General features: G+C 38.1%; 1 protein-coding gene across 4 annotated transcripts in view; it reads right to left on the reverse strand.

Annotated features, from left to right (window-relative positions):
- LRBA (LPS responsive beige-like anchor protein) overlaps positions 1 to 24,913 on the reverse strand; it is a 633,639-nt gene that overhangs the window by 362,852 nt on the left and 245,874 nt on the right. For all 4 annotated transcript variants that reach the window (XM_040967344.1, XM_040967342.1, XM_040967341.1 and 1 more), the window contains one exon: positions 17,902 to 18,010. In XM_040967344.1, the coding sequence (XP_040823278.1) occupies positions 17,902 to 18,010 (109 nt within the window). The remainder of the gene's footprint in view (positions 1 to 17,901; positions 18,011 to 24,913) is intronic.

Consider the following 24,913-nt stretch of genomic DNA (forward strand, 5'->3'; position numbering starts at 1 on the left):
TGTTTTCTTTAATCTAGTAGGCTGTCTCAATTCCCTATTTGTGTTCTTTGGCTGTATAGATCTTTTACATTTGATGCAATCCCTCAGTCCATTTTTGCTATTTTTGTCCATGCCTTTGAGTTAACTAAAAAATCCTTGATGTCTTTCATGAAGACTTGCCAAATTAATTTTCTACTAAAAGTCTTAAAGTTTGGGGGTCCAGCACAGTAACCTAGTGACTAACTCCTCGCCTTGCATATGCCGGGATACAATATGGGTGCCGGTTCTAATCCTGGCAGCCCCACATCCCATCCAACTCCTTGCTTGTGGCCTGAAAAAGCAATCAAGGATGACCCAAAACTATGGGACCCTGTACCCAGGTGGAAATGTGGAAGAAACTACAGGCTCCTAGCTTCAGATGAGCTCAACTCCGGCCGTGGTAGTCACTTGTGCGGTGAATCAGCACATGGAAGCTCTTCCTTTCTGTCTCAATCCAATCTGGGAGTGCCACTCCTTAAGGAAGCCATCATTGTGTTTACCAAACGTGTTACACAGGAAGATAAACACAAGTGAACTATCTGCACCATGTTTCTGTTGAGGAATGCATTTCCTTTAACCTGATGGTAACATTTGATATGAAGAATTCATTCTTCCTAATCTTTATACATTTTAAAAGTCACATGTATTTTATCTCTATTTGAACTTCAATGGTAATTCAAAAAATACAGAAAGCTTAATTCGATCAAAGTGTATGATAAAAATCTAGGATTTTCTTTATAATTGTAGCTCCCTTTGTAATTGTAGAACTATGTAAAATTCTTATACCTCTCAGTTTCCTTAATCCCCAGAAAAAACCTAAAAGTTACATATTCTCAAGGGGATTTCTAAAGAAGCCACATAGAACATTCTGAATAACAGGCTCATCATAAATACTTAGCAAAAGTTACTTACTACTGTTCAGACCACAGTACCACCACTTTAATATAGGAAATTATTAAAAATATGACAAAAAATGAAAGTTGGAAAACTGCTGGGGTCAGTGTGGTGGGTGTGGAAGACAGGAAGGTGTGAAGGTATTGTTCCATTGCAGCCAGGGCCACAAAGAATTTCCCACTGTATGGCAGGGCCTGGCGTATGTCTCTACAACCACCTGATTGCAGCTCCACCTCCCTTTGCATGGACACTGGACAACTGAGAATTCTTTAATCTGTTTAGGCACTGCCCACTTCTGTGGAGTTGGTGTTTTCTACCAATTTGAGCTTGGAAGTTGATGTTGCTGATATTGTTTTAGCAAAAAGGCCTTTTATTATTGCTGTCTTGGCTGCCCTCATTGACCATATGCTAATCAAGAGTGTTAAGTCCCCAGGTATAGTGGGAATCTATTCTTTCCCTCTTTCTTGATCTGTAGGTCCTTCCTTTTGTGGTGCATTTCCTCTAACTGATTCAAGACTAAGTTGTAGAATGGGGATTGTAGTAGGAACTTCCTGGCCTCGGGGTTAGGATGGCTGATATCCTGCCTTAAGGTGAAACAATTGGTAGAACTATCCTTAGGAATGTCCGCTTGACCAGGTGTGAAGTCTGTGCCAGCCTTTGTGACGGCTGCTGTATAAATAAAGCGGACAACTTTCTCGCATTGTCCATCATGATCCTGGAATTGTAGTGGTCCGTTTTTTGTTTCTCTTTGTGCCTCATCCAAGCACCCTTCTGGAGTTCAGAACTCACCTGGAGTTGGACTCTGGCAGAAAACAGCTTAAATATAGGAAGAATCACATATAATTAAAATAAGCTACCATTTAGATCAACCTAAATTTTCTCAAAAACTTTCTTGATATTTTCACTGCATCATTTTAATCCGTTAAAATGCAATTAATAAGAAGATAAACAAAAATTATGCCTAGTGCTTTGTTTAATGGCAAAAAGTAAACAGTAAAAACAATTGAGCTGGATTATATTACTTGTGAATATAAACTCCTGCAACTTAAGAAGTATACATGAGTTCTCTGTTATTGAATCTCACTCCCAAGTTCTTCTATCTTACAGAAAGCAAACGAAAAAGCATGTCACCTTATAATGCAAAACAGACATCTTAAAAAACAATGCTACCTGCAAGGTACTCTGCTAAATAATAGGAATCAAGACAGGAAAAACAGCACTGCTTATATAGTGAAAAATTCACAACCCGCTACTTCTGTCATTTTTGAGAAAATTGGAACAATCACTTTCAGCTCCATTCCTTCAGGGAATTTAAATAACTATGGTGACACTAACACTTCCTAGTAGGATGTTTTAACCCAGTAAACAATCTAAAATTGTTCTTTAATACTCAAAATAGTATTTGTATAAAGTTATCATAAAAAGTTTATTTTAAATTATGAAACAACACATTAATTTTTAAAATAATGACAAAACAGTTCATGGGCTCTTTTTCTTTAAACTTAAGGTTTTAAAATTTTTATTTGAAAGGCAGAGACTGAAAAAGCACTTCCATCCTCTGCTTCACTCCCCAAATTCCTTCAGCATTCAGGACTGCGCTAGGGGTCAGGCACCCCATGCAACTCAGAGCTCTAGCTGGATCTCACATATGGGATGGTAGGGACCCAGTGCTGGAGACATCACCTCCTGCCTCCTGAGGGTGCACATGAGCAGAAAGCCACATTAGGAATGAAGGAGTCCCGACTCGAAGCAGGTGTTCCAGTAAGCGATGCAAGTATGCAAGTGGTGGCATAAGCACTCCACCAAATACCTGACACGCTGGGGTTTTTTTTTCACAAGGGAACTAAGAACAATATGAACGTGTGAGACTTCCACAAAATAAAAAGCTCTTTAGGAAACAGTGTCCTCACACAATACTGATATTCAAAACCAATGCATTTCTCTGGTGCCACAGAACATACATCTGAATATTATGACACAGGTACCATACCATTACTACTCTCTTTAAGTTGATATACTAAACAAAATGGTAAGCACTGTGACATTATTATGCACCAATGAACGTAACAGTTCATATGACTGGCATGGAAAATTTAGTCTTGTCATAATTAAGAAAACAAACATTTAAAATGCAAAAACAGGACCCAGATTTCCATGCCACTAATAAATTTCAAATAAGAAAAAATGACGGCACATTTCTCCAGTTTTCTTCAGCTACTGAAGGATAGAATACCAACACAAAGAGATGATGGTCAAGCTTGCACCCCTCTTAGCAACACACCATTTTTAACTCTGAATTGGCAGACCGCACTACAGTTTAAGATACCACATAATTATGAGCCAATGCATCTTTAACTCCATTGATCAAACAATGTTGCCTTCAAGACTTGATCAAATATGTGCGAGCAGTGAAGGTGAGCATATCACTAAAGGACAAGATGTTACAATTTTTCAAATCTCCCAACTTACTGTGCCAAATAACTGTTTCACATATTGGGAGCTACTAGAAGTAGGGGATATTAAGTCTTGCCCCAGGACTAGAAGAATTCAGATTAAGATGAGGGGGAAAAGGCGCCCTAATTCACTGTTGGTGAGAACGTAAACTAGTACAATAATAATGGAGAACAGTCTGAAGATTTCTCAGAGATCTAAAAACACATCTACCCTATGACCCAGTCGTCCCAACCCTTGGGGAAGAAAACACTAAATGAAATCAGCATGAAAGAGTTATCTGTATGTCTGTACTTACTGCAACTCAATCCACAATCCACAATGTCTAAGATATAAAATCAACCCAGATGTCCATCAACAGATGGCTGGATAAACAAAATGTGGTACATATATATACAATATTGAATAATATTCAGCCAATAAAAAAGGAATGAATCATGTCTTTTGCAATAAGATGGATGCAAATGGAAGCCATTATCCCTTGTGAAATAAGTTGGTCTCAAAGCCAGATTAGATCCCCCAATCTACGGTAACTAATATACAGAGTACGAAGACATAATCTGTGAGTGAGAGTCACATCTTGAGATATCATTATTTTTTACAGTCTGAGCTTATATTCAAGGAATAACAGGGTTTTTTTTTTTTTACTTTCTATTGTTGAAAATTTCACCCAATGGAGTGAAATGAAAATATGTAATTATGATTTTTTGTTGAAAAATCAAGGAAGGAGGAAGACGGATGGAGAACATGGGAAGGAGGTAGATTAAGTGGAAAGCATTACCAAGTTTCTCAATCTATAACGTGAAATAAGTTTAAAACATTAAACCAGATCTAGAGGAACCAAAAAGGGAAAAATTATGCTTGAGAAATACAAAAAATTCAAAAGAAATGGAACCAAAAGCATACCAATGTACCAGGTATCAAGGACAAATTAAAAAAAACTGTGTTACGACTGCTTGCAATAGAAAGGGAAAGCTATTGCTAAAAAGAGGATATGGTTATTATTTATCTTTAAAGATTTACTTATTTATTTGAAAGGCAGAGTAACAGAAAGGGGGAAAAGGGAAAAAGGAGTAAGAGAAGGGGAGGGAGAAGGAGAGGGAGAGACAGAGAAACTTCATCCTCTGGTTCACTCCCCAGATGGCTGAAAAGCCAGAAGCTTCTTTCAGATTTCCCATTGTAGAGTAGGAGGATTGAGCAGTTGGAACATTGAAGTGATTAAAAAATTTTTTTAGGATTTATTTATTTTTGTTGGGAAAGCAGATCCCAGTTATTTAAATAAGAACACAACTTTTATATACATGAAAAACTGAGGAATTGTTGAATATCATTACACTTCTTCCTACTTGCTAAATGACTTCCTAGTCCACATAGATCAGGACAATTCAAAGAGGTGACGCAAAATATGATGAAAAGATAAGTTGAGGTCAGTGACAAACATTTTAGTAAACCACAAATACATAGTTTTTATGATAAATATATTCCATGCATGTTTAAAATGCCCTTCAAAGGCTAGTACATTATGATGTTTACTGGAATGTAACAATGTTCAAGTTACTGTCTATACATTTGCATAAGACAAAGAAGCAAATGGTAAGTATAAAATCCATCTAGTATTCAAAGCTGATAAAATTCCCAGGGATGTTATCATTTTATCCATTATGACTATGACAAGAATATCTACTATGTATGGTTTACTAAGAATTGAAAAACACAAACAAGAGCAAAAGACAAGCATTTTTTTAACTCTAAGAATGAGAAGTCACAGCATACAAACATAGTAACTGTTTTCTAAGATAGTCAATTGTATAAAAGTGGGACAGGCAATAGTCTATCCCAGGGCAGAGTCCCAAGCTCGGGAACAGTGAAAAGACCTCTGAGGTAATGACTGGAAAAAGAGTGACAAAGTTAGAAGCTGAAGGGTAGTTGTGTGGCCTAAAGGTTTAGACATCAGTGAAGCCACAAGGATCAAACCCTGGAGCCCCTGGTTCAAAGCTCAAGTCCAGCTCCTGACTCCGGCTTCCTGACAGTACAGACCCTGGGAGGCAGTAGTGATGGCTCATGGTATGGGCTTTCTTTGACCTACCGGGGAGAAGTGGATCGAGCTCCCAGTTCCAGACTACGCCCCAGCCCAATCAAAGCCATTGCCTGTATCTGGAGAGTGAACACGCACATGAGAGCTCACCCTCTCTCCCCGTGCCTCTCATCTAAGTTAGGGGCTGAGAGTAAAAAGGAGACTACGCCCTGTTAAGATAAACAGTTAATCGCAAGTTCTATCTTATTTATCCTAACACCATCATTTGACACAGTTCATAATTCTTCCTAAAATCTCTAAACCGACCTTGACAACTACTAATCTTCTGGTTATCTGCCTACCTAGTACATCAACATCTATGCCACTCAGTGTTCCTATCCTGAATCACAGCTTTAAATACAACTAACGCAATGCATTGTATTCCTAAACTTTCATTGCAGCAGCTTTTACACATCTGACTGCCTGAGGACACCTCCACTTGGATATGTAATAAGCAAGTCAAACTTAACAAGTTCAAGCTCACTACTGACCTCCCTAGTGGATTTAAGCTGCCCTTTGAAAAGCCTTACTTTTCATTCCATTCTTTTAGTTGTTCAAAGGAGCACTCCCAGCAGCCTGGATCTCCTTCTTTCACCCATTTGTTAAATTTATCAGTATATCCTGTTGGGTTTCAGAAAAAAAAAAAAGACTGCAGCCAAAACACATCTCACCACCTTCAGTGTCATCAACATAGTCCTACAGACCATATCTTCTCGTCTCATCCCAGTTACTGCAGTAGGTATAGAACTGGTTTACTCATTTCTTAACTTACCTCCTCTTAATCTCTCTTCTAAAACAACACCCTAATTCATCTAAAATATGATTAAGATGATATCATTCATCTGTTTATAACCCTCCAAGAGTTTCCTAAAGGTAAGGAAAAAAGTTTATGCATTGGCCTACAAAGCATTATATGATCTGACCCCATATTAACTCTCTAGCCTCATTTCCTTCCAAACACCCTTTCACTCACGTCAATCCAACAATGCTAGCACTACTATATTCTCAAAATGCGCCAGACATGAATCAGCTCCCATGCGCTGTTGCTGTTTGTTCTCTCTGTGTCACACTCCTATTCCCCTGACTACTTCAACGATTCCTTGCAGTTTCTGCACTCTTTGGCTGGGCAGGGCCTTCCTATCACTCTATTTAAAACGGCCACAGCACATTTGTTTTTGATCTGGAGCAGTTTAAAAGCCTATCTTCAGAAACTCTATCTAAAACACTATATATTTTACCCAACACAACTGCTTATTATCTGTTTCTCCTCAAAAGTACATAAGTTCAAGGAGACCAGGTATTCATATCAGTTTCATATACACATTCTGGGGCCATAGCAGTACTTTGTACACAGTAGGTGCTCAATAAGCATCACTCTACAGAATGAACGTGCAGTCTCTGGGGATGCGGGGAGAGAAATCAGCATGTCACAGGAGTTAAAAAAAATTAGTCACATAAACATAAAATGACATGTGGAGAACTGCATATGCACTGGGACAGGGGCAGGAACCAGATCCTGCAGAGACTATCAAAGCCATTGTATGAAGTTGGGATTTTAAAAAAAATATAATAGAAAACCAACAAAGAGTCACAGAAGGGGGATAATACACTCCAGTTGATACGTTAGGATCGTCTTAGTAATATGGGAAAAACATTAGAACAGAGTAAGATTAAAAACAGGAGCCAGTTGTAATTCAAAAGAATGAGGGTGATCTGACCCAATGTGAGAGAATGATATGGGAAGGACAGAACTGCAAGAAAATTATAATTATTGAATTCCTAGAAAATAGAAATCATCATTGAGAGGCAAAAAATATAATCCAACTATGATTCTTAGCTAAATTCTGATTGACAGCTTGAAGAAAAAAGGATTTCCCTTTAAAAACATTTCTTATTATGATGTTATAGAAAAACAGCTTCAAATTGTTTAGTAATTTTATATCAGACACTTAGATGATCATCAAGCTCTCTTCAATTGAACATAAGGAAAAGATCCTGAAATGTGCACGTGAAAAAAATTAATTGACATATAAAGGAATTCCAATTAAACTCACAGGAGATCTCTCACAGGAAACTCCACAGGCAAGAAGAGAATGGAGTGACATATTCCAGATTCTATAAGAAAAAAAAAAACTGTTCCCAGGATAACATACCCTGCAAAGCTTTCTTTTGTCTTTCAAATGAAATAAAATTCTTCCACAGTAAAGAAAACTTAGAAGAATATGCCTCCTCCAAACCTGCCCTACAAAGGATATTTCAAGATGTTCTCTTGACAGAGAAAAGGAACAGCATCCACCAAAACCAAAGGCAAATGTGAAGAATATCCCAGTAATCTAACAATGTAAGACTAAGTTATCCAGCAAACTGTTGCTAAAATGACAGGACCAAATTACCACCCATTCCTATTAACCTTGACTGTAAATGGCTTAAAATCATCAACCAAATGTCAGAGAATAGTAGATAGGATTAAAAAAACAAAATCCAACTATTTGTGGCCTACAGGAGACATATCTCACCAACAAAGATCAGCGGAAACTATATCTCATGGATTTTTTCTTTTTAAGTTTTATCTCTTCAAAACACTTTCTCATTAAATTCTTCACTGTCTCATAGGTCATATAGTAGCATTCTTTTTTTTCTACATGAACTCTTTTATTATTATCATTTTATGATACAGTTCCATAAGCCCTAAGATTTCCTTACTCTCTCCTCAAGTCTCCTCTTCACCGCACTGAGTTCCCCTATATTATTAAGATAGTATAGTTCTTCATAAACTTTCATATGTCCTTCACTGCAGGCATGGACAGTGGCAAAGAGTCCAGCATCCTATTATTAAGATATAGTTAACAGTTTCATTGGGAGCCCATCTTTGTTCTAAAAGCAATGTGTTATTGAAGAAATGAAAAAGAAAAGCAATAACCTTTTTGAAGAAAATGATATTACTATATGATCTATGAATGAGACAATGCAGAATTTATTGAGGAAGAAAGTTTTTTGAAGTGATGAAGCTAAAAAAATCCATGAGACGTAGCATTTTTTCATTACATTGTTAATTTCTTTTCTTCCTATTGTTGATTTTGTTTGTGGCTTTTCATTTAAGAGGATGTATTCTAACTGTGTAATGGAGACTATCATATCCAGATGTGAGGATCCAATGCAGTATGCATCTCTACTTCCAGATAAAAATGGGCTCCCAATGAAATTGCTTACTGTATCTTGACAATAGGATGCTGGACTTTGCCATTGTCCATGCCCACAATGATGAACATATGACTGTTTATGAAGAACTACACTATTGTAACAATATAGAGGAACTTAAGTGTGGAGGGAGGGGATTTTGGAAGAAAGTGAGGGAAATTTCAAAGCCTATGGAACTGTATCATAAAATGATATCAATAATAAAAAAGGAGGAAAAAACATAACACAGTAATTCAAAATTTCACAACCTCATTACAGTACCAGGTGTAAAAAAGGTTTTTATCTTTAGTATGTATCTTTCCATTAGTTATAACTTCTATTTATTTACTAGATTATTATATTCTCAAATGTTTATTTTATAATTTAAAATATTAATGATTATACTTCATGCTTTTTCTAACTTTATTTGCAGTTTGAATGTCTTGTGTTTTTTTAAGTGGAATAGATGTCTGAAATAATGAACATGTAAAATGAAAGTTTTGAAGAATGATATTTTAAAACATCAGAAATAATTCCCATCAATCTGAAAAATACCTTATTCTGTGTTCTGATCCCCTGTTCAGAATACTGTTTATAAATTTAGTTTTCATTGTATTTGTGCTGTCTTACTGTTGTTCTTCTTGCAGAAGAGCCAAGTAGATTTATTTTATTATAATGGGTCTCATAATCATTTCCCTGAATCCTTTAAAAATCCTAGTGGAAATTTTACTGTGATTATAGACCAAGTGTTGTGGTTTACTATAGCTACTTTTTTCTTTTAACATACATAAAAGGCTATAAATAGAAAAACATCAAAATAAACCAATTAGAAATCCTCAATGATCCAAAATTGGAAATTTCATAGAACATATCAGCTGTTCATAACGCAATGAGTAAGAAAACAATAACAATATTTTAACCAACAAAAAAGCATAAGCTTCCATGAAATTAAATAAAAGTTAGATCAAAAATACTATTTATAAAAATAAAAAATAAGAACATCACATTAAGAAGTCAACAGGATAAATGCACAAGTATTAGCAGAAGAAAATTCCTATCCTGATTTGTTTTCATTACTATAAAAGCATTAAAATATGGGGTCAGTGTTTTGTCACAGAGTGTTAAGTCACTGAGTTACCAGCATCCCATATGAGTGTACATTTTCATCTCTGCTACTCCATTCCTACTCCCAGCTCATAGCTAACGTGCCTGGGAAGGCAGAGGATGGCTAAGCATTTGTGTCCCTGCCCTCCCACACCCTTGGCTTTCGCACTACTTCCTTCTTTCTCTCTCCTCCTTCTCTCCTTCTCACCACACTCAGCCCAGTCGCCACCTTGTTTGCCACATGATGCTTCTTCCATACATGCTCCATTACAGCAATCCTCCAGGCTTACCTGACGGCCAAACCCACGACGTTCCTGCAAACCTCTAAAACCTTCCTGAATAAGTAGTTTGTCTAAGGGACTTAGTTATAGTGATGCTTCAAGTTTTCTAACCTCTAAACCTCCAGGAATGATAACAACAGGTACTGACAGCTTATACAGATTCATTTTGGTAAGAAATTAGGCACTCAAATGGTAGTCTGAAAGTGTATTTTATTTTTGAAGATGTTTACTTATTTGAAAGGCAGACTTACAGAAAGACACATGGAGAGAGAAAGAGATCTTTCATCATGCTCTAAATGGCCAAGATATCCAGAACAGTCTATAAGCTAGGATGTGAGTGCAGGGGCCCAAGGACTTGGTCCCTCCTCTGCTGATTTACCAAGGACATTAGCAGGAAGCTGGAGCAAAAATTTAGTAGCTGGGATTTGACCCTGCTTCCATAGTGGATGCCTGCCAGGTAGTGGTTTTACCCATGATGCCAACGCACTGATACCCAGATTTCTTTTTTTCATTCAAAACATTCTCTGTCAATATTCATAATTTCATTTAAAAATATTTGGCTTGCTGATTTAAAAACTATATTGACCAAAATATTAAGAATTAGTCAAGAGTGGTCTTACTTAGTAAGACGCCAGTATCCCACATTAAAGTAATTAGGTTCAATTCCCAACTCTGGTTCCTAATCCCAATGTCCTGCTGACATCACTGGGAGGCAGCTGTGATGGCTCAAGTAATGAATGGGCTTCTTACCACCTACATCAGAGATAAAGAACAAGTTTCCAGTTTCCAGTTTCAGTGACCCACACTGGCTCTTCTGGCCATTTAGGGAGTGGACCAGCCAACAGAAACTCTATGTATGTCTCTCCTTTACCCCTCCCCAACCTCAAAAAGAACAAAGAAATAAAATTTAAGTAAAAATGTTTAGGTGTTAACTGTTTCCATGGCCTTTACTTTACCTAAAAATGGATGATCTGTTTTTATTACTTATGACTTGGCTTATAGCTTCACTAAGCAAATAAGAAATGAGCTCGATGGCATATTGAGTGTAATTCAAAGTAAAATCACCCAAAGAAGATAAAAGTCATTAAATTACAGCTATTATCAAATTATGAGTTACAGTTTTATCACATACCATATAGGCACTAAATGTGGTCTTTTTTTTTTTTTTTAACAAAAAGACTGTCATGATGTCATACATGCACCTTATTTACATTGGGCAAGACCCAATGATCGGCATGACAATTTTTACAATAATCTATTTATGGCTGTTTAGAATGAACAAATAATTAAGGATGTCAAAACATTCATGGAACCTCTACAAGAATTAAAAGTAGAAGATGCCCAATATATCCTGCTCCAATAATAACTATGCAATAAACCAAGAGATACATTTCACATCTACACTTCCATCAATCCCTTGACACCAGCTAGAATAACTCAGCCACAAACGTTATATTCATATCAAATATATAACACATCATTTTTGTAGGAGGTGGTAAACAATAACAGATAAAGTTTAGATACATTATTTAAGAATGCATGTTATGAAATCAAGACGGAATAAACGTTTGAAATGCAAACTGCCATGGAAACTATGTCACTTATTAGAGTACTATTAAAGACCAGTATACTCGGAAATACATTTAATACAGACATGCCTCAATCAATTAAGTTTGTTAAATTCTTTATTGTGGGTTGCTCCAACTAGGCTGCAGCTCCTACTGGTTTATGTGAGGGCCGAGCATGTGCTGGGCAGAACCAGGCTGGACTGCAACACCCATTGGTTCCAGCGGAAGTCGAGGCTGAAAACAGAACCAACCCAGCTACTGCAACCACCAGCTGATAGGGGCAATGGACTGTGCCGGGCCCTGTACTTGGTAGCACATATAAGAATCAGGTCCGAGAATACCTCAGACAAAGTTTCATTGGAGATTTCCCCAATCAAAATGCTGGACTCAGAACCCTAACCAAGAAAAAAAAAGAAGACAGAACAAGTCAACCAACCATCCCAACTATATCTTGGCAGCAAAATACTGGGCAAACAGAGACTCTATGATGGACTATGTCAATCAGTGGAATCTTCAAGGACCTCATTGTGCTTGGAGTGGCAAGATTGGTAGTGATTCATAACTGCTGAAATATCAAAACCACTTGAGAAAGAATCTCAGAGCATACCCTACAATCGGGACCTGGGGAAGGTGGGAAATTGGGTGGGCCTTCTCCCTTAATACCCCCCTTTAAATATGAAGGAAACAATTTGGAAAAAATAATAGTCTGACCCACTTAAAAAACAAAAACAAACAAACAAAAAAACCAAATGTACATGTGCCTTCTAAATAAATGTAATTTAAGAAGAAAAAAAAAAGTCAAACAGCAGCAAATAAGAAAAGTGTTCTTTCTTTTAAACAAATATTTGGACATTTTCCCTGCTAAAAAATGTAAATAATAACTGGAAATGCAGCTGGTTTTATTTAGATCTGTTATTATACTGCATTATGATACAAGACTTCCTTGAAAAGTTTATGCAAAATACATCTATAAGATAGCATGTATTTTCCACAAATACTTTAAGTAACTGCATACACTATGCAATACTATAAATCTCACAGCTTGGAAATACAGGTTAAAATGAAAACCCAGACTAGCAAAGCGTAAAAACCAAACAGCTCAGACTAAAGCTATCATGTATTCCAAAATTAAATCTTAAACATTCTACAGAAATATAATGAAACCTTTAAAAATGGGATTTTAACCCATTTTAACCAAGGATGAAATAGGTGTCCTGGATCTGAATCCCTCTGGGTTGTCTCTGCTCTTTTCAGATTTACAAAGTGAGATTTATTATAAGGTTTAAATTCATTCATACATTCACAGCTCCTATATACTTCTCCTGTTACAGCACAAGTTAAATAGCAGTTTGAAGTTCTAAATAAATAAGGAACAAAACATAAGCATTACAAGCATAAGTAAGTATCAGGGAAATTAAAACCTAAATTTAATAACTGATAGAGAAATAAGGTTAGAGATCAAACTAAAATCATTAAGGAATGGAAGACAAATAGACATATCTAACGTAACATTAGTAAATATAACATTAACAAATATATAAATAAGTAAATATAAATAAATATAACATTAATAAATATCACAGTTAAAAAAACAAAAAGTAAAAAATTTAGGATCTCCCTAATTGAAATGCAGGACTCAGAACCCTAACCATGAAAGGACAGAAGACGGAACAAGTTAATCAACCATCTCAGCTATAGGTTGGCAACAAAATACCAGGCAAATAGAGACACTATGATGGACAATGTCAATCGGTGGATTTTTCAACGACCTCATCGTGTTTGGAGAGTCATGATTGGCAGCAATTTCAAAACTGGTGAACTATTGAAACCACCTGAGTGAGTATCTCAGAGCATGCCCCACATGCGGGACTTGGGGTGGGTGGGAAACCGGGTGGGGCTTCTCCTTCAATATCTCCCTTTACCTCAGATACATGAAGGAAACAATATGGAAATAATAGTCTTATCCACTTTCCTGTAGCCCTTGAACCTTTTTACCCAAATTAACTATTAAAAAAAATAAAAAATTTGAGACAATTTACAAAAATTTACAAGAGCTCACAGAATAATCTCATCCTATAAATCATAGCAAGAGACTACAAAATTTGATAGGTAATGTTTAGCAGTGAGCTATACTGCTATTAAAGAATTTAATTTGGTGGCAAAGAAATCCAGGGCACCAGACATACAAAGTAAATCAAAACCTGAAGAAAAACATCACACTGTCCTCTAATAGCAACATTAAGATCAATGTCTCTTTTCCGAAGTTATAAGGCAGTGAGAGCGTTAGCCAACAATGTTAACTCAATCAGAATGCCATTCAAATACGATGCTTCCAAATATTATCAACCAGGAAACAAGTGTAGAGCTCACATGAGTCATCTGTGGAAAAAAGTACAGCTACAAGACACACCCAAGAAAGAACTGGATTTTTAAAAAGAACTTGCAGATTAAGTTATGACTAATCAAATAAGTGAGTGAGATATTCTGTTGACTTACGCAAACAGAACACTAAAGCACTATAAATTTTTAATGCAAAACACAACTTGTATAAATTTAGAAAATATGAACATTAAAGATATAACTTAAAAAACTAGGTCAGGAGAAATAACAGAAATGCAAACTACAGGATTACTTAAGTCAACAGTTCCCATAGCAGAGGAAGAGTTGAAATGCGTAAAATAAAAGGGAATGAAATGAATAATCTGAAAAAACTCATGTCATGGGGTATTACACCTAAATCAGGCTTTTGCTTAAAAGAAAAAAAAAGCCTTTGGGGCCAGTGCTGTAACAAAGTGGGCAAAACTGTCCATTGTGATACCTGATTCCCATATTGGCACACGTTCATGTCCTGACTGTTCACTTCTGATCCAGCTCCCTGCTAAATGCCCTGGGAAGGCAGTAGAAGTGAGCTGAAGTTCAAGGACTGACCCATGTCTGCCCACCTGCCTCCCTGCCTGCCTTCCTGTATGCATGTCTCTCTCACTCGCTCTCTCTCTCTTACCCTTCCCTCCCTCACCACTTTTCAAATAAATAAATACGGGTTGGCACCATGGTGTAATAGATTAACACTCCAACCGTGGTGCCAGCATCTTCTACAGGTTCCAGTTTAAGTCCTGGCTGCTCCACTTCCAGTCCAACTCCCTGCTAACATGGCTGAAGAAGCACCAAAAGATAGTCCGAGTCCTTGGGACCATGAATCCATGTGTAGCCTCAGAAAAACCTCCAGGCTTCTCAGTTCGGCTAGGCTCAGCTCTAGCCATTACAGCCAATTTGAAAGTGAACTAGCAGGTGGAAGATTCTTTCTTTCTCTCTCTCTCCCTTCCTCCCTCTCTAACATTTTGTTCTCCTCTCTCTGTAAATCTGCCTTTTAAATAAAAAGTAACAAATCTTAAATAAATCCTATAAAAATGAATCCATTAACCTCAATTATTTTGTGATTTACCACCTAGTCTTTAGAAAATAATGGGGTTTTCTTAAATATTTCCTCCTGTTTTTCTTCAATTGATTTTTATTTTGACAATTTCATATAAACTTGCAGTAAAAAAGGATTATCTAATATTGTTATGTACCACTACTTTTCTTTCTAAAAGACATATTCACAATAAAGGACATCTGGGTAAGCAAATATTTGTGAGTATGCAAGTACAGCCACGGATATTTTAATAAATGTAGTCCCACTGCTTTTCCATTGGAGTAAAAATACACTTTGTGCTAGCAACATAAAAGAATGGCACTGTCTTAACTGCTTTAACCCCTTCTCAGTACATACTGTCATGTTCCTTACTTCCTAATATGAGAACACAGAATGTGGTGGACCAGTAATTCTCTAGTTGATATTGCCCTGAATATTTATCCTTTTATATATTTACTGATCACTTTGGTTCTTCCTCGAATTTCCTTTTCAAATGGTCTGAGCACATGGCTACTAATTTTTCTCTCTTATTATTTCACCTGTATTATTACTAGTAGACAATTATCTCTCACATGCATTGTCTTTGCAAGTTGTTGATACTATTTTTCTGACCTACATGTTCCATGTCAGATAACTACTTATATGGGACCTTCCATATATTACATTTTGGTTACTAAATTTTCACACATAGCTCAATTCCAGGTTTTCAATTTTTAAATGTGTTTTATAAAATTTTTCTGGTGTCATCTTTTATCCTATATCCTTACTCCACGTGGAAGATTTTTTTTTCTATCTTGATAGTATCAATTTAAAATCTGGCAAGACAAGTATATTTCCAGTACTATATTTTAAGCAAATATCAAGTCTATTTTAAAGCATGAACATTTCCACAGAAAATGGATATTTTGAAAATCCAAATTTAACACTTACACTTTTACATGTTTTACAGGTGACACTTAAATGCAAACACTACTGTTACCATACGAGAATGTTATGTTAATGAATATTGCATCGAATGTAAATATTAATGCGAGAAAAATATTTTTGTGACAATACACCTTCTCAATTTGACTATAAAAGATACAGTGAGAACAACATGAGGAATCTGAATAACAAGAGCACACAGGCAGCAGTGTCCCGGTGTTCATTTTATTTGGTTACTCAACAAGATGAAGGCAGAGAATGTGTTTAGGGAATTCCTAGTGAAGTATTTTATACTTAACAGTATCCCCATCTTACCTGAATCCCCAATTCAGAAAAACAAAAAAAAAAAACAAAAAGCAAAGCAATAAATATTGAAAAATCAGACTCAATCTGGGAGAACAGCGAACAGTTCTTATTCTTGTCCTTTTTTTGAAGTCTCAAATTATTTCAGAAGAAAAATACTGATCTATTCTTTTTCTCCCTCCTTCTCTCCATATGCATAAACACACAACACAGAAATAAGCTCAAAACACAAATATATTGTTCAGCAAGAAATGATTTGACTACTGTGTTTGGTTTCTAATCTTTGACAAGATTTTGCAGGGCTTTTTTCTCCCCAAAGAGTATCTATTCGTGCAGAATTTGGCCCCTGTTTCTGTTAAAACTGTCACTATTCTTTCCAGTTTCAGCTGAAAAATGAATCCATAATTTTTACACGTAATTATCAAGTATCCAGTAATCTCCCCCAAATTCTTTTGTAAACTGTGATAGAAAAATATTAATGATTCGTTCAGATTTCTCTAGACCACAGCAGGAAGGAATCTGAAAATATAATTTCATCTTTTTAGCACTTATATTACCTATAAATTCTGCTTCAAGAACATAAAAGTTATGTTAATCAATAATAGTATCAGTTATTTTTTCCAATTTTAATATAAATGGTATAAACATGTAAAGTGATATTTAATAAAGTTTCATATTTATTTTCCTGTGTAAAATTTTTACTAGAGTTTCATTCTGGCTGGCTGCTAAGACTTATCAAATCATTCTTTCCCAGTTTTGCTGATAGCTTCTCCCTCATCTGTATTTCTTATTTGTTGATACAATTAATCTTGAAGGTAGATACATTAAAAGAAGTCATGTTTGAATTTCAGGAGAAAGTCTCAGTACTCACCTGAATAATTCTTCCATTAAACTGATGGGTTCTATTAGCTACACTTTAAGCTACACTTCTGTATCCATAAAGCAAAGCTGACCTTGTGGAGCTTCATTTTTCTAGAACAATTTTTAGGTCATACTGGCTTATAAACCAAATTTAATAACCAATATCAGCAACATGAGTTTATCTGCTCCTGACATGCTAGAAACAACTTTGACAATGATTTTAAATTATATTCACAAATGTTTCTTGTCAATTCTCCCACTGTACCTTGGTTATGTTTATTGCTACAAAACCATTTCCTTTACAATTTCAGGTTGCATACACATGTTCAAGTACAACTGTAAACATAAGTAACGGCTCCAGAATTGGCTGTCACGGGGCTCCACTGTCTGTGCCCCCATCTCCTCAACAACAAAGACTGCAGTATTCTCAAATCTCCTGGCTAGAACTTCACACCACTGTTCAGTTCCTCTCTAGGACGCTGAGAGATAGTATCTTTTCCAAAGGGATTTTCACTTCCAGTTAACTAGCTCTATCTTACTCAAGTGGAGAAGAGATTGTTTGGTAATTTTTTTGGTGGGAAACCCTGAACTAAGATTCGTGTTAAGATCAGGTTAGCCCGACTGACAGTGCTCCAGTCTACTGGTGGCGAAGTGGAGCAGGGAAGAGACAGCTGGAGAGGCTTGTTTCACTTTCAGGACCCCATGACTCTCACAAAGCCCACTTCCAGGTCCCATAAATTGTTTCCTTAGCCCATGCTGCATTTTATCTGGGTAGTTTCCCATGATTAACATTAGATAAACAGTAATCTTGTACCAACTGCATGTATAACTTACTTCAAACTCTGCATGTCGGTGAATATCCTCGGCTCTCTGCCTGCTCAGGATAAACTCGGCTTCGTTTGCTACTCTTACAAGATGATCCTTCATCGTCTGGCTAAGCAACCTAAGTGAGAGAAAGTATGGTTAAATAAATATACTTAAACACTATAAGTGTCATCATTCACTGCTCAACAATGGCATATTCTCGTGTTGGGGAAGACTGGAATGTTCACTTCCCTGTTCCGATGCCATATACAACATGGTAACATCGTTTCAATTGTGAAAAATTATCTTCCTGTCCAAAGTTGATTAATTTCTATCAGACTAGCCAACGCCCCCCATAAAAGTACCCAAAAACAGTAGTTATACTGTTTTAACATTTTTTAAAGATTTATTCTATTTGAATGAAAAGGCAGATTTACAGAGAAATGGAGAGACAGAAAGAACCTCCACCCACTAATTCACTCCCCAAATGGCCACAATGGCCAGAGCAGAGCTGATTCAAAGCCAGGAGGTTTATCAGGGTCTCCCATGAGAGTGAAATATCCCAAACACCTGGACCATCTTCCATTGCCCTCCCAGGCCATAACCAGGGAGCTGGATGGGAAGTGGAGCAGCCAGGACACCAACCAGTGCACACATGGGATGCTGATGTTTGAAGGTTGAGGATTAGCCTGCTGAAACAACGTACCCAGTTCTCCATTTGACCATTTTTAAAGGCACTGGGAAGTTATGAAGCCAGCCAAGACTTAAGGAGTGAAGATACTAGAGGGGACAGCACGCAGAAGACATTCAGCACAATTTTTCTTCTGGAGGCACGTGCTCTTCATAACTGAGGACAGAGCAGCTCGGTGGCTACGAGCAGACTCCCAGAGATGGGGAAATACAAACAGGTTCAAAGCCTATCCATGTGAACAGTTCATAATAGTGACTGCCCAGAATATTCTGCAAGAACCCAGGTATACTCAAGAAGTAGACCAGGCCTCAAAACTCCAGTACAGGATCTCAAATAATATAATGGTTTTCAACTTGGACTGGGAACCAAAAAGGTAATCAAAGGTGGAGAAAAGAGTGATGCATGCCAGCGGCAGGGAAATATGTCAGGTTTTCAAAGCACCTAAAAAAAGACTTAGATGTTAGGGAAACACAAACTGAAAACAGATTCTAGCAAGGATCAAAAAAAGAAAAAGAAAAACTCAGCTTCAAACCAGTTCTGTCCCTAAATTAACATAAGATTCTAATGTAACTGATCCAGTTTCTAATTAATCAGAAATCAAAATGACTTATGGGATGCCTGTGCTTGAAGGTGGAGGATTAGCCTGTTGAGTCACAGTGCTGGCCCCCGTTTCAAGTATGTTTAGTATGTTTAATCATTGGTTGGTTGAATTTGCAGGTGCATTACCCTCAGCTACTGAGAGCCAAGTGAAAGTGAAAAGTTTCCACAGTGAAAGATAATTATTTACAACCATCAAGGAACTTAAAATGTGATTCTTTTTCTCTGAGAATCTGGAAAATGAGACAATATTCATAATTTTTCCATTGTTTCATGATGTTTCAAATCTGTTTTATTTCACTGTTAGAGAATTCTGACTGTCAGGCTGGGTGAGTGGAGATGGAAAGAGACATGCTTGTCTTCTTTGACATGGACATCCAAACTGATGATCCGTCCAGTCCATCGCCAACCTCTGGCTCCACCAGACACACATGAGGACTCTTTTTCTTCAACACCAAACAAACAAACAAACAAAAATGGCCCAGGGGCTAAATCCTTGCTTTGCACACGCCAGGATCCCATATGGGCACAGGTTCGTGTCCCAGTGGCTCCACTTCCCATCCAGCTCCCTGTGACTCTGCACCCGCATAAGAGACCCAGATGAGGCTCCTGGCTTGGGACTGGCGCAGCTCTGGCTGTTGAGGCCACTTAGGGAGTAAACCAGTTGATGGAAGATCTTTCCCTCTATCTCTCTGTAAATTTCCTTTTCCAATAAAAAATAAAGCTTCACAAAATCAAAAGAAAGCTCTCCCCAGAAGATAACATGGAGAAAACGCATTTTACATTTTCAATTTAAAATAATTTTCAAATATCCAATCAGCAACTAACAAGTAAAAGAAATAACAATAATGAACAAAAACAAATAGAAAGCAATTCACAGCAAGTCAAAATGAAATTTCATCTGTAGACACTGCAACAAATATAGTTAATAATTCTAGGACAAGCAGATGCATAATAAAGTTTCAACAGAAAATAGAAATTTTAGAACTAATGAATAAAACAAAATGAAACGAACAATATATTATCAGCTTAATAAAACCAACTAAAGCAGCATAAATTAAAAAAAGGTAGGTCAATGACAATTAGACTAAAGTACAGCAAGAAACATGATGAAAATTTGATCAAATAAATAACAGATACACAGGACATGACACACATATACAAAAGATGTAACATGAGTGTATCTGAACTACAAGAAGGCACATAAAGATGGGGAAAATACTGTATTTGGGGGCAATAATGGCCAAGATTTTTCCTTTCATCTTTAAGATCCATTTCTTCTTTACTTTAAGATCCACTGGGAGATCTGGAAGAATCTCCTGGCTCCAGTCTAACAAAGCCCTGCCCAGTGCAGCCATTTGGGAAATTAACCAGCAAATAGGAAATTCTCTCTCTCTCTCTCTCTCTCTCTCTCTCTCTCTCTAACTCTGCCTTTCAAGCAAATAAAAAATAATTCTCTTAAAAAAACATCTTGAATGTTGGCATGGCAGTTTAGGTGACCACTTGGGATACCTGCATTACAAATTCAGGATGCTGCAATGGCCAGAATTAGGACAAACCAATGCCAGGAGACAGAAAGTTCATCTGGGTCTCCCACATGGCTAGCAGGTACGCAAGCACCTGTGACATCTTCTGCTGCTTTCCCAGGTACATCAGCTGGGAGATGGGTCATAAGTGGGGCAACAGAGACTTAATCTGGTGCTATGATTTGTAGGCGATGCCAACAGCACAGGCAGCAGCTTAATCTCTTGCACCACAATATGGGCTCTGTTCTTGGAATGTGATGATTCTAAAATATGTGCAAAAAATGTAAAAAATAAGGAATATCTTTTTTTTTAAAGATTTATTTATTTTTATTGGAAAAACGGATATACAGAGAGGAGGAGAGACTGAGAGGAAGATCTTCCGTCCGATGATTCACTCCCCAGGTGGCCGCAACTGCTGGAGTTGAGCCAATCCGAAGCCAGGAGCCTCTTCCAGGTCTCCCACTCGGGTGCAGGGTCCCAAAGCTTTGGGCCATCCTCGACCACTTTCCCAGACCACAGGCAGGGAGCTGGATGGGAAGCGGGACTGCCGGGAATAGGACCGGCGCCCATATGGGATCCCGGATGTGCAAGGCGAGGACCTTAACCACTGCACCATCGCGCCGGGCCCCCAAATAAGGAATATCTTAAAAAAGTTACTGAAGTGATGGAGCAATAGTGCATTATAATATCAAAAAATGGCATCATTTAAAATAGGTCTTATTATAAAAAGATAGTAGCTGAGATGGTACTAAGGCAGACAGAAAAGAGACCAATGGAGCAAAAGGGAATACACACTGTCACACATAAAAGCCATAGACTATGTCATTGTATTTGTAACAAAGATATCTCTGCAATAAATAAAATAAATATAATAATTTTTAGTAACTGGCCCAAGGGTAATCATGCAATTTTAGAAACGAAAAATTTAACCTTGACTTTTTATTAAACCACACAAACAAATCAGCTGCAAATAGATGATAGGTAAGACCCTAATGCTTCCAGATATTTGTAAGAACTCCAAAAGAGTCACAATACTGATTCTCTTCATAACTTCATTAAAGTAATAATACAAAATATACTGATTATAAAGAAATATATTGATACATTAGGATATCCTAAAATTGAAGATTCAAAATTACACCATTAAGAGAATGAAAACTTCAGAAAGGAGAATGACCTGATAATATTTGCAGTCTACAATGAAATTAAATATTAAATACGTTTTTTAAAACATCATATAATAGACAATGATCAAAATAAAAAATGAAAAGTAAACATATACAAATAAGCAATACACAAAAGATTTCTAAGAGGTGATTAAGCATGAAATAGTGCTGGTGTTAACAGTCATTAGGCAGATGAAATCAGAAGATACAGACATAATACAACCCACCAAAATATTTAAAGAGAAAAACTAGCACATTCTGACAAAATTGTGAAGCAATATGGAATCTTATGGGTTGTTAAAGCAGCTACCTCTGATGTTATCATTTTACATGTATGCCTGTTTGAGTCCTGGCTGCTCCATTTCTGAATTTGCTTCCTGCTAATGCACTTGGAAAAAGCAACAGAAGATGGCTCAAGTGCCTAAGATTCTGTAATTCATGTAGGTAATCTGCTTTTGGGAACAGATTCTGTGGGAGACCATGGACTCAGCCCGGTGGGACTGCCATACCAACTGGTTTGCTTGAGGGCTGGGAATGGTGACAGGCTGAGCTAGATATGACCATGAAACTCATCAAAACTTACGGATGCTGGGATTGGGAATAGCCCAGACTGGTCCAGGCTGTAGCACCCATAGGCACACCCAAGAATTGGGTGTGGGAAGGGATAGGCCACAACATCTATCAGCACACATAAAGGCTGAGGTTGGAGGCAGACAGAGTGGCATTGGCTGCCAGGTGCTAGGACTGGGGCAAGTCCTGTCAGGCTAGATCATATAACTACCTGGAAAATGCAACATCTGGGGCTGGGAGTGGGGCTTAGTGGGGAGATTGTGGGCACCTCTCTGATGGGCTGCAGCTCCCACTGGGGAGCATGAGAACCAAGGCTTAGGGCATGACTCACTGGATAGGCAGTGCCACCTGCTGGCATGAGTGTGGGCTAGATAGTGGGGTAAGTCAGGCTGAGCTAGGTTAAAACATCCACTGATGTGTACAAGAGCTAAAGGGGATGTAGGACAGACTAGAGCAGTCTGCTGTAAATACTAGCACGCACAGGAACCAGGGCTGAGGGCATGTCTGATGGGAGATAATTGGGGGTCACTCCCACTAGGCTGCAGTTACCACTAGTGTATGTGAGGGCCAAGTGTATGGTGGGCAGGGAAGCTGGACCACAGCATCCATGGTTTGTGTATAAGATGGGACTGGGGATAGAACTGACCAGGTGACTGCAAACACCAGTGTATATGGAGGCTGATGTGAGTGACAGTCTGAGCCAGACCCCACACAGACTGACACAAACAGGAGTCAGGTTGCAGTCACCTCTAGCGATATTTCTTTGGGTACCCTCTCCTCCAACTGGATCATTGGACTCAGAACACCAATCACAGAATCTGTGGTTTGACCTTGGAGTGCATGTCAGACCTGGGTCTCTATTGTTTCTGAGGCCTGTGTAGTTGACAGCATGCCTAGATGCTCATGGGGAACATTACAGCCAGTTCACTGAGGCCTGCAGAGGATGTGCAGTACTATGGAGGGCAGAGCAAATTGGAGAGCTCTCCAGATCAAGTTTTGACAGCGTGCATCTGGGCAAATCAAAACTCTAAGGTGGACAATGCCAGCCAATGAAGTTTGTAAGGATTTCCTCAACCTTGGAGCAACAAAATCAACAGCATCTCAGAACTACCAAACCACTTAAGCGGTATCAGAACATGCTCCACATCAGGGACCCTAAAATGACATCGGTGGTCGTCCCCCATTCCTGGGTACTGATGTGGCTGGGCTGCTGGGAGTGGCCCTCTTCCCTTCTTTCCCCAGACAAGAAACAAGCAGATTGGAGGTAATTACATCATTCATTTTCTGCCATTCCTTGAACCTCCCCACTCTAATCCATGGTCCACATGGGTATGCATCCCTGTCAACTATGTAAACATCATCAAAAATAAAATGAATTTATTATTAAAAATTATCCTATGTAAATATTTTTAAAATGTTTAAATGCTGACTCTGTGGTATTAAAAGAGATTGAGATGGTTAACTTTGGTGCCTTCTAAGACTCTGCCAAATAACAACTTATAGAGGACATTACTATTGAACACACAGTTCTTAGCAGGTCAATACAATCTCCTGGACATATAAACAAATGTCCCATGCAGAGGAATGTTCCCATAATGCCATTTACTTACCACTCACATCAAGAGGATGATGTATTTTATATAAAAGGAGACTGCTAGAACATTATCTACTATGAATTGCCCCTCTAAACCCCTTTCTTTAAAAGGAGTTAGGGGGATCCTGGCGCAGGGTATGTACAGCTGAGCACACTGGCTCCCTGAAGGGAGGGAAGGCCAGTGGGCTTCCAGGACCACTCCATCCTGGAGATTAGGTTTTTTGACTAGCACAAGCACCTGTAGCTGGGCCACGTGGCTCTCCCTGGAAGGACAGGGTTGGGGGAGGAGTGCGGCAGAACACCCTCAAGGTTATAGAGGGTCTTGATTTATAGGGGGATGATGGCAATGCACAGGAGGTAGTGAGAGATGACCTGTGGGTTTTATGCCCACGTTAGGAATTACACCTGAGGGACTTCCATAGATAAGTCCACGGTATGTGTATTTAAGTAGGGGACTGACAGCAAATTGGTTTGGAGGGGAGAACAAGAGTGAGAGAAGTGGGTCTGGTCTGTGTTGGGGTTCCCATTGGTGTGGACAAGAGTAAGATTGGGGGCAGCAGGCATGGCTGTACATGGGCACAGACTGCACCAGAGTGAGTGTGCACTGGGACTGTGGAGTGACAGATCGGGCTTGACTCCAGGCCCCACTGGTGGTAGTCTTGAGAGCCAGGCTGGGTGTAGAACAGACCAGACTAGATCCTGACTCCTGCCAAATTATGTGGAAGCTGTGTCTGGGTGCAGACCAGCTATTGTTGGGCTGCAACACTCAACAACAAGAATCAAAATGGATGTGGCTGGTTGAGTAAGGCCACTGTCCTTTTCAGAGCAAGAGGTGGACAAATTCAACCTGGACCAACGACCCACTGTTGTGTGCAAGAACTGCCACCGGGAGAAGACT

This window comes from Ochotona curzoniae, unplaced genomic scaffold, assembly GCF_017591425.1.
Source record: "Ochotona curzoniae isolate NIBS_2020 unplaced genomic scaffold, NIBS_Ocur_1.0 scaffold_4506, whole genome shotgun sequence".
In the NCBI taxonomy this organism is placed as follows: Eukaryota; Metazoa; Chordata; class Mammalia; order Lagomorpha; family Ochotonidae; genus Ochotona; species Ochotona curzoniae.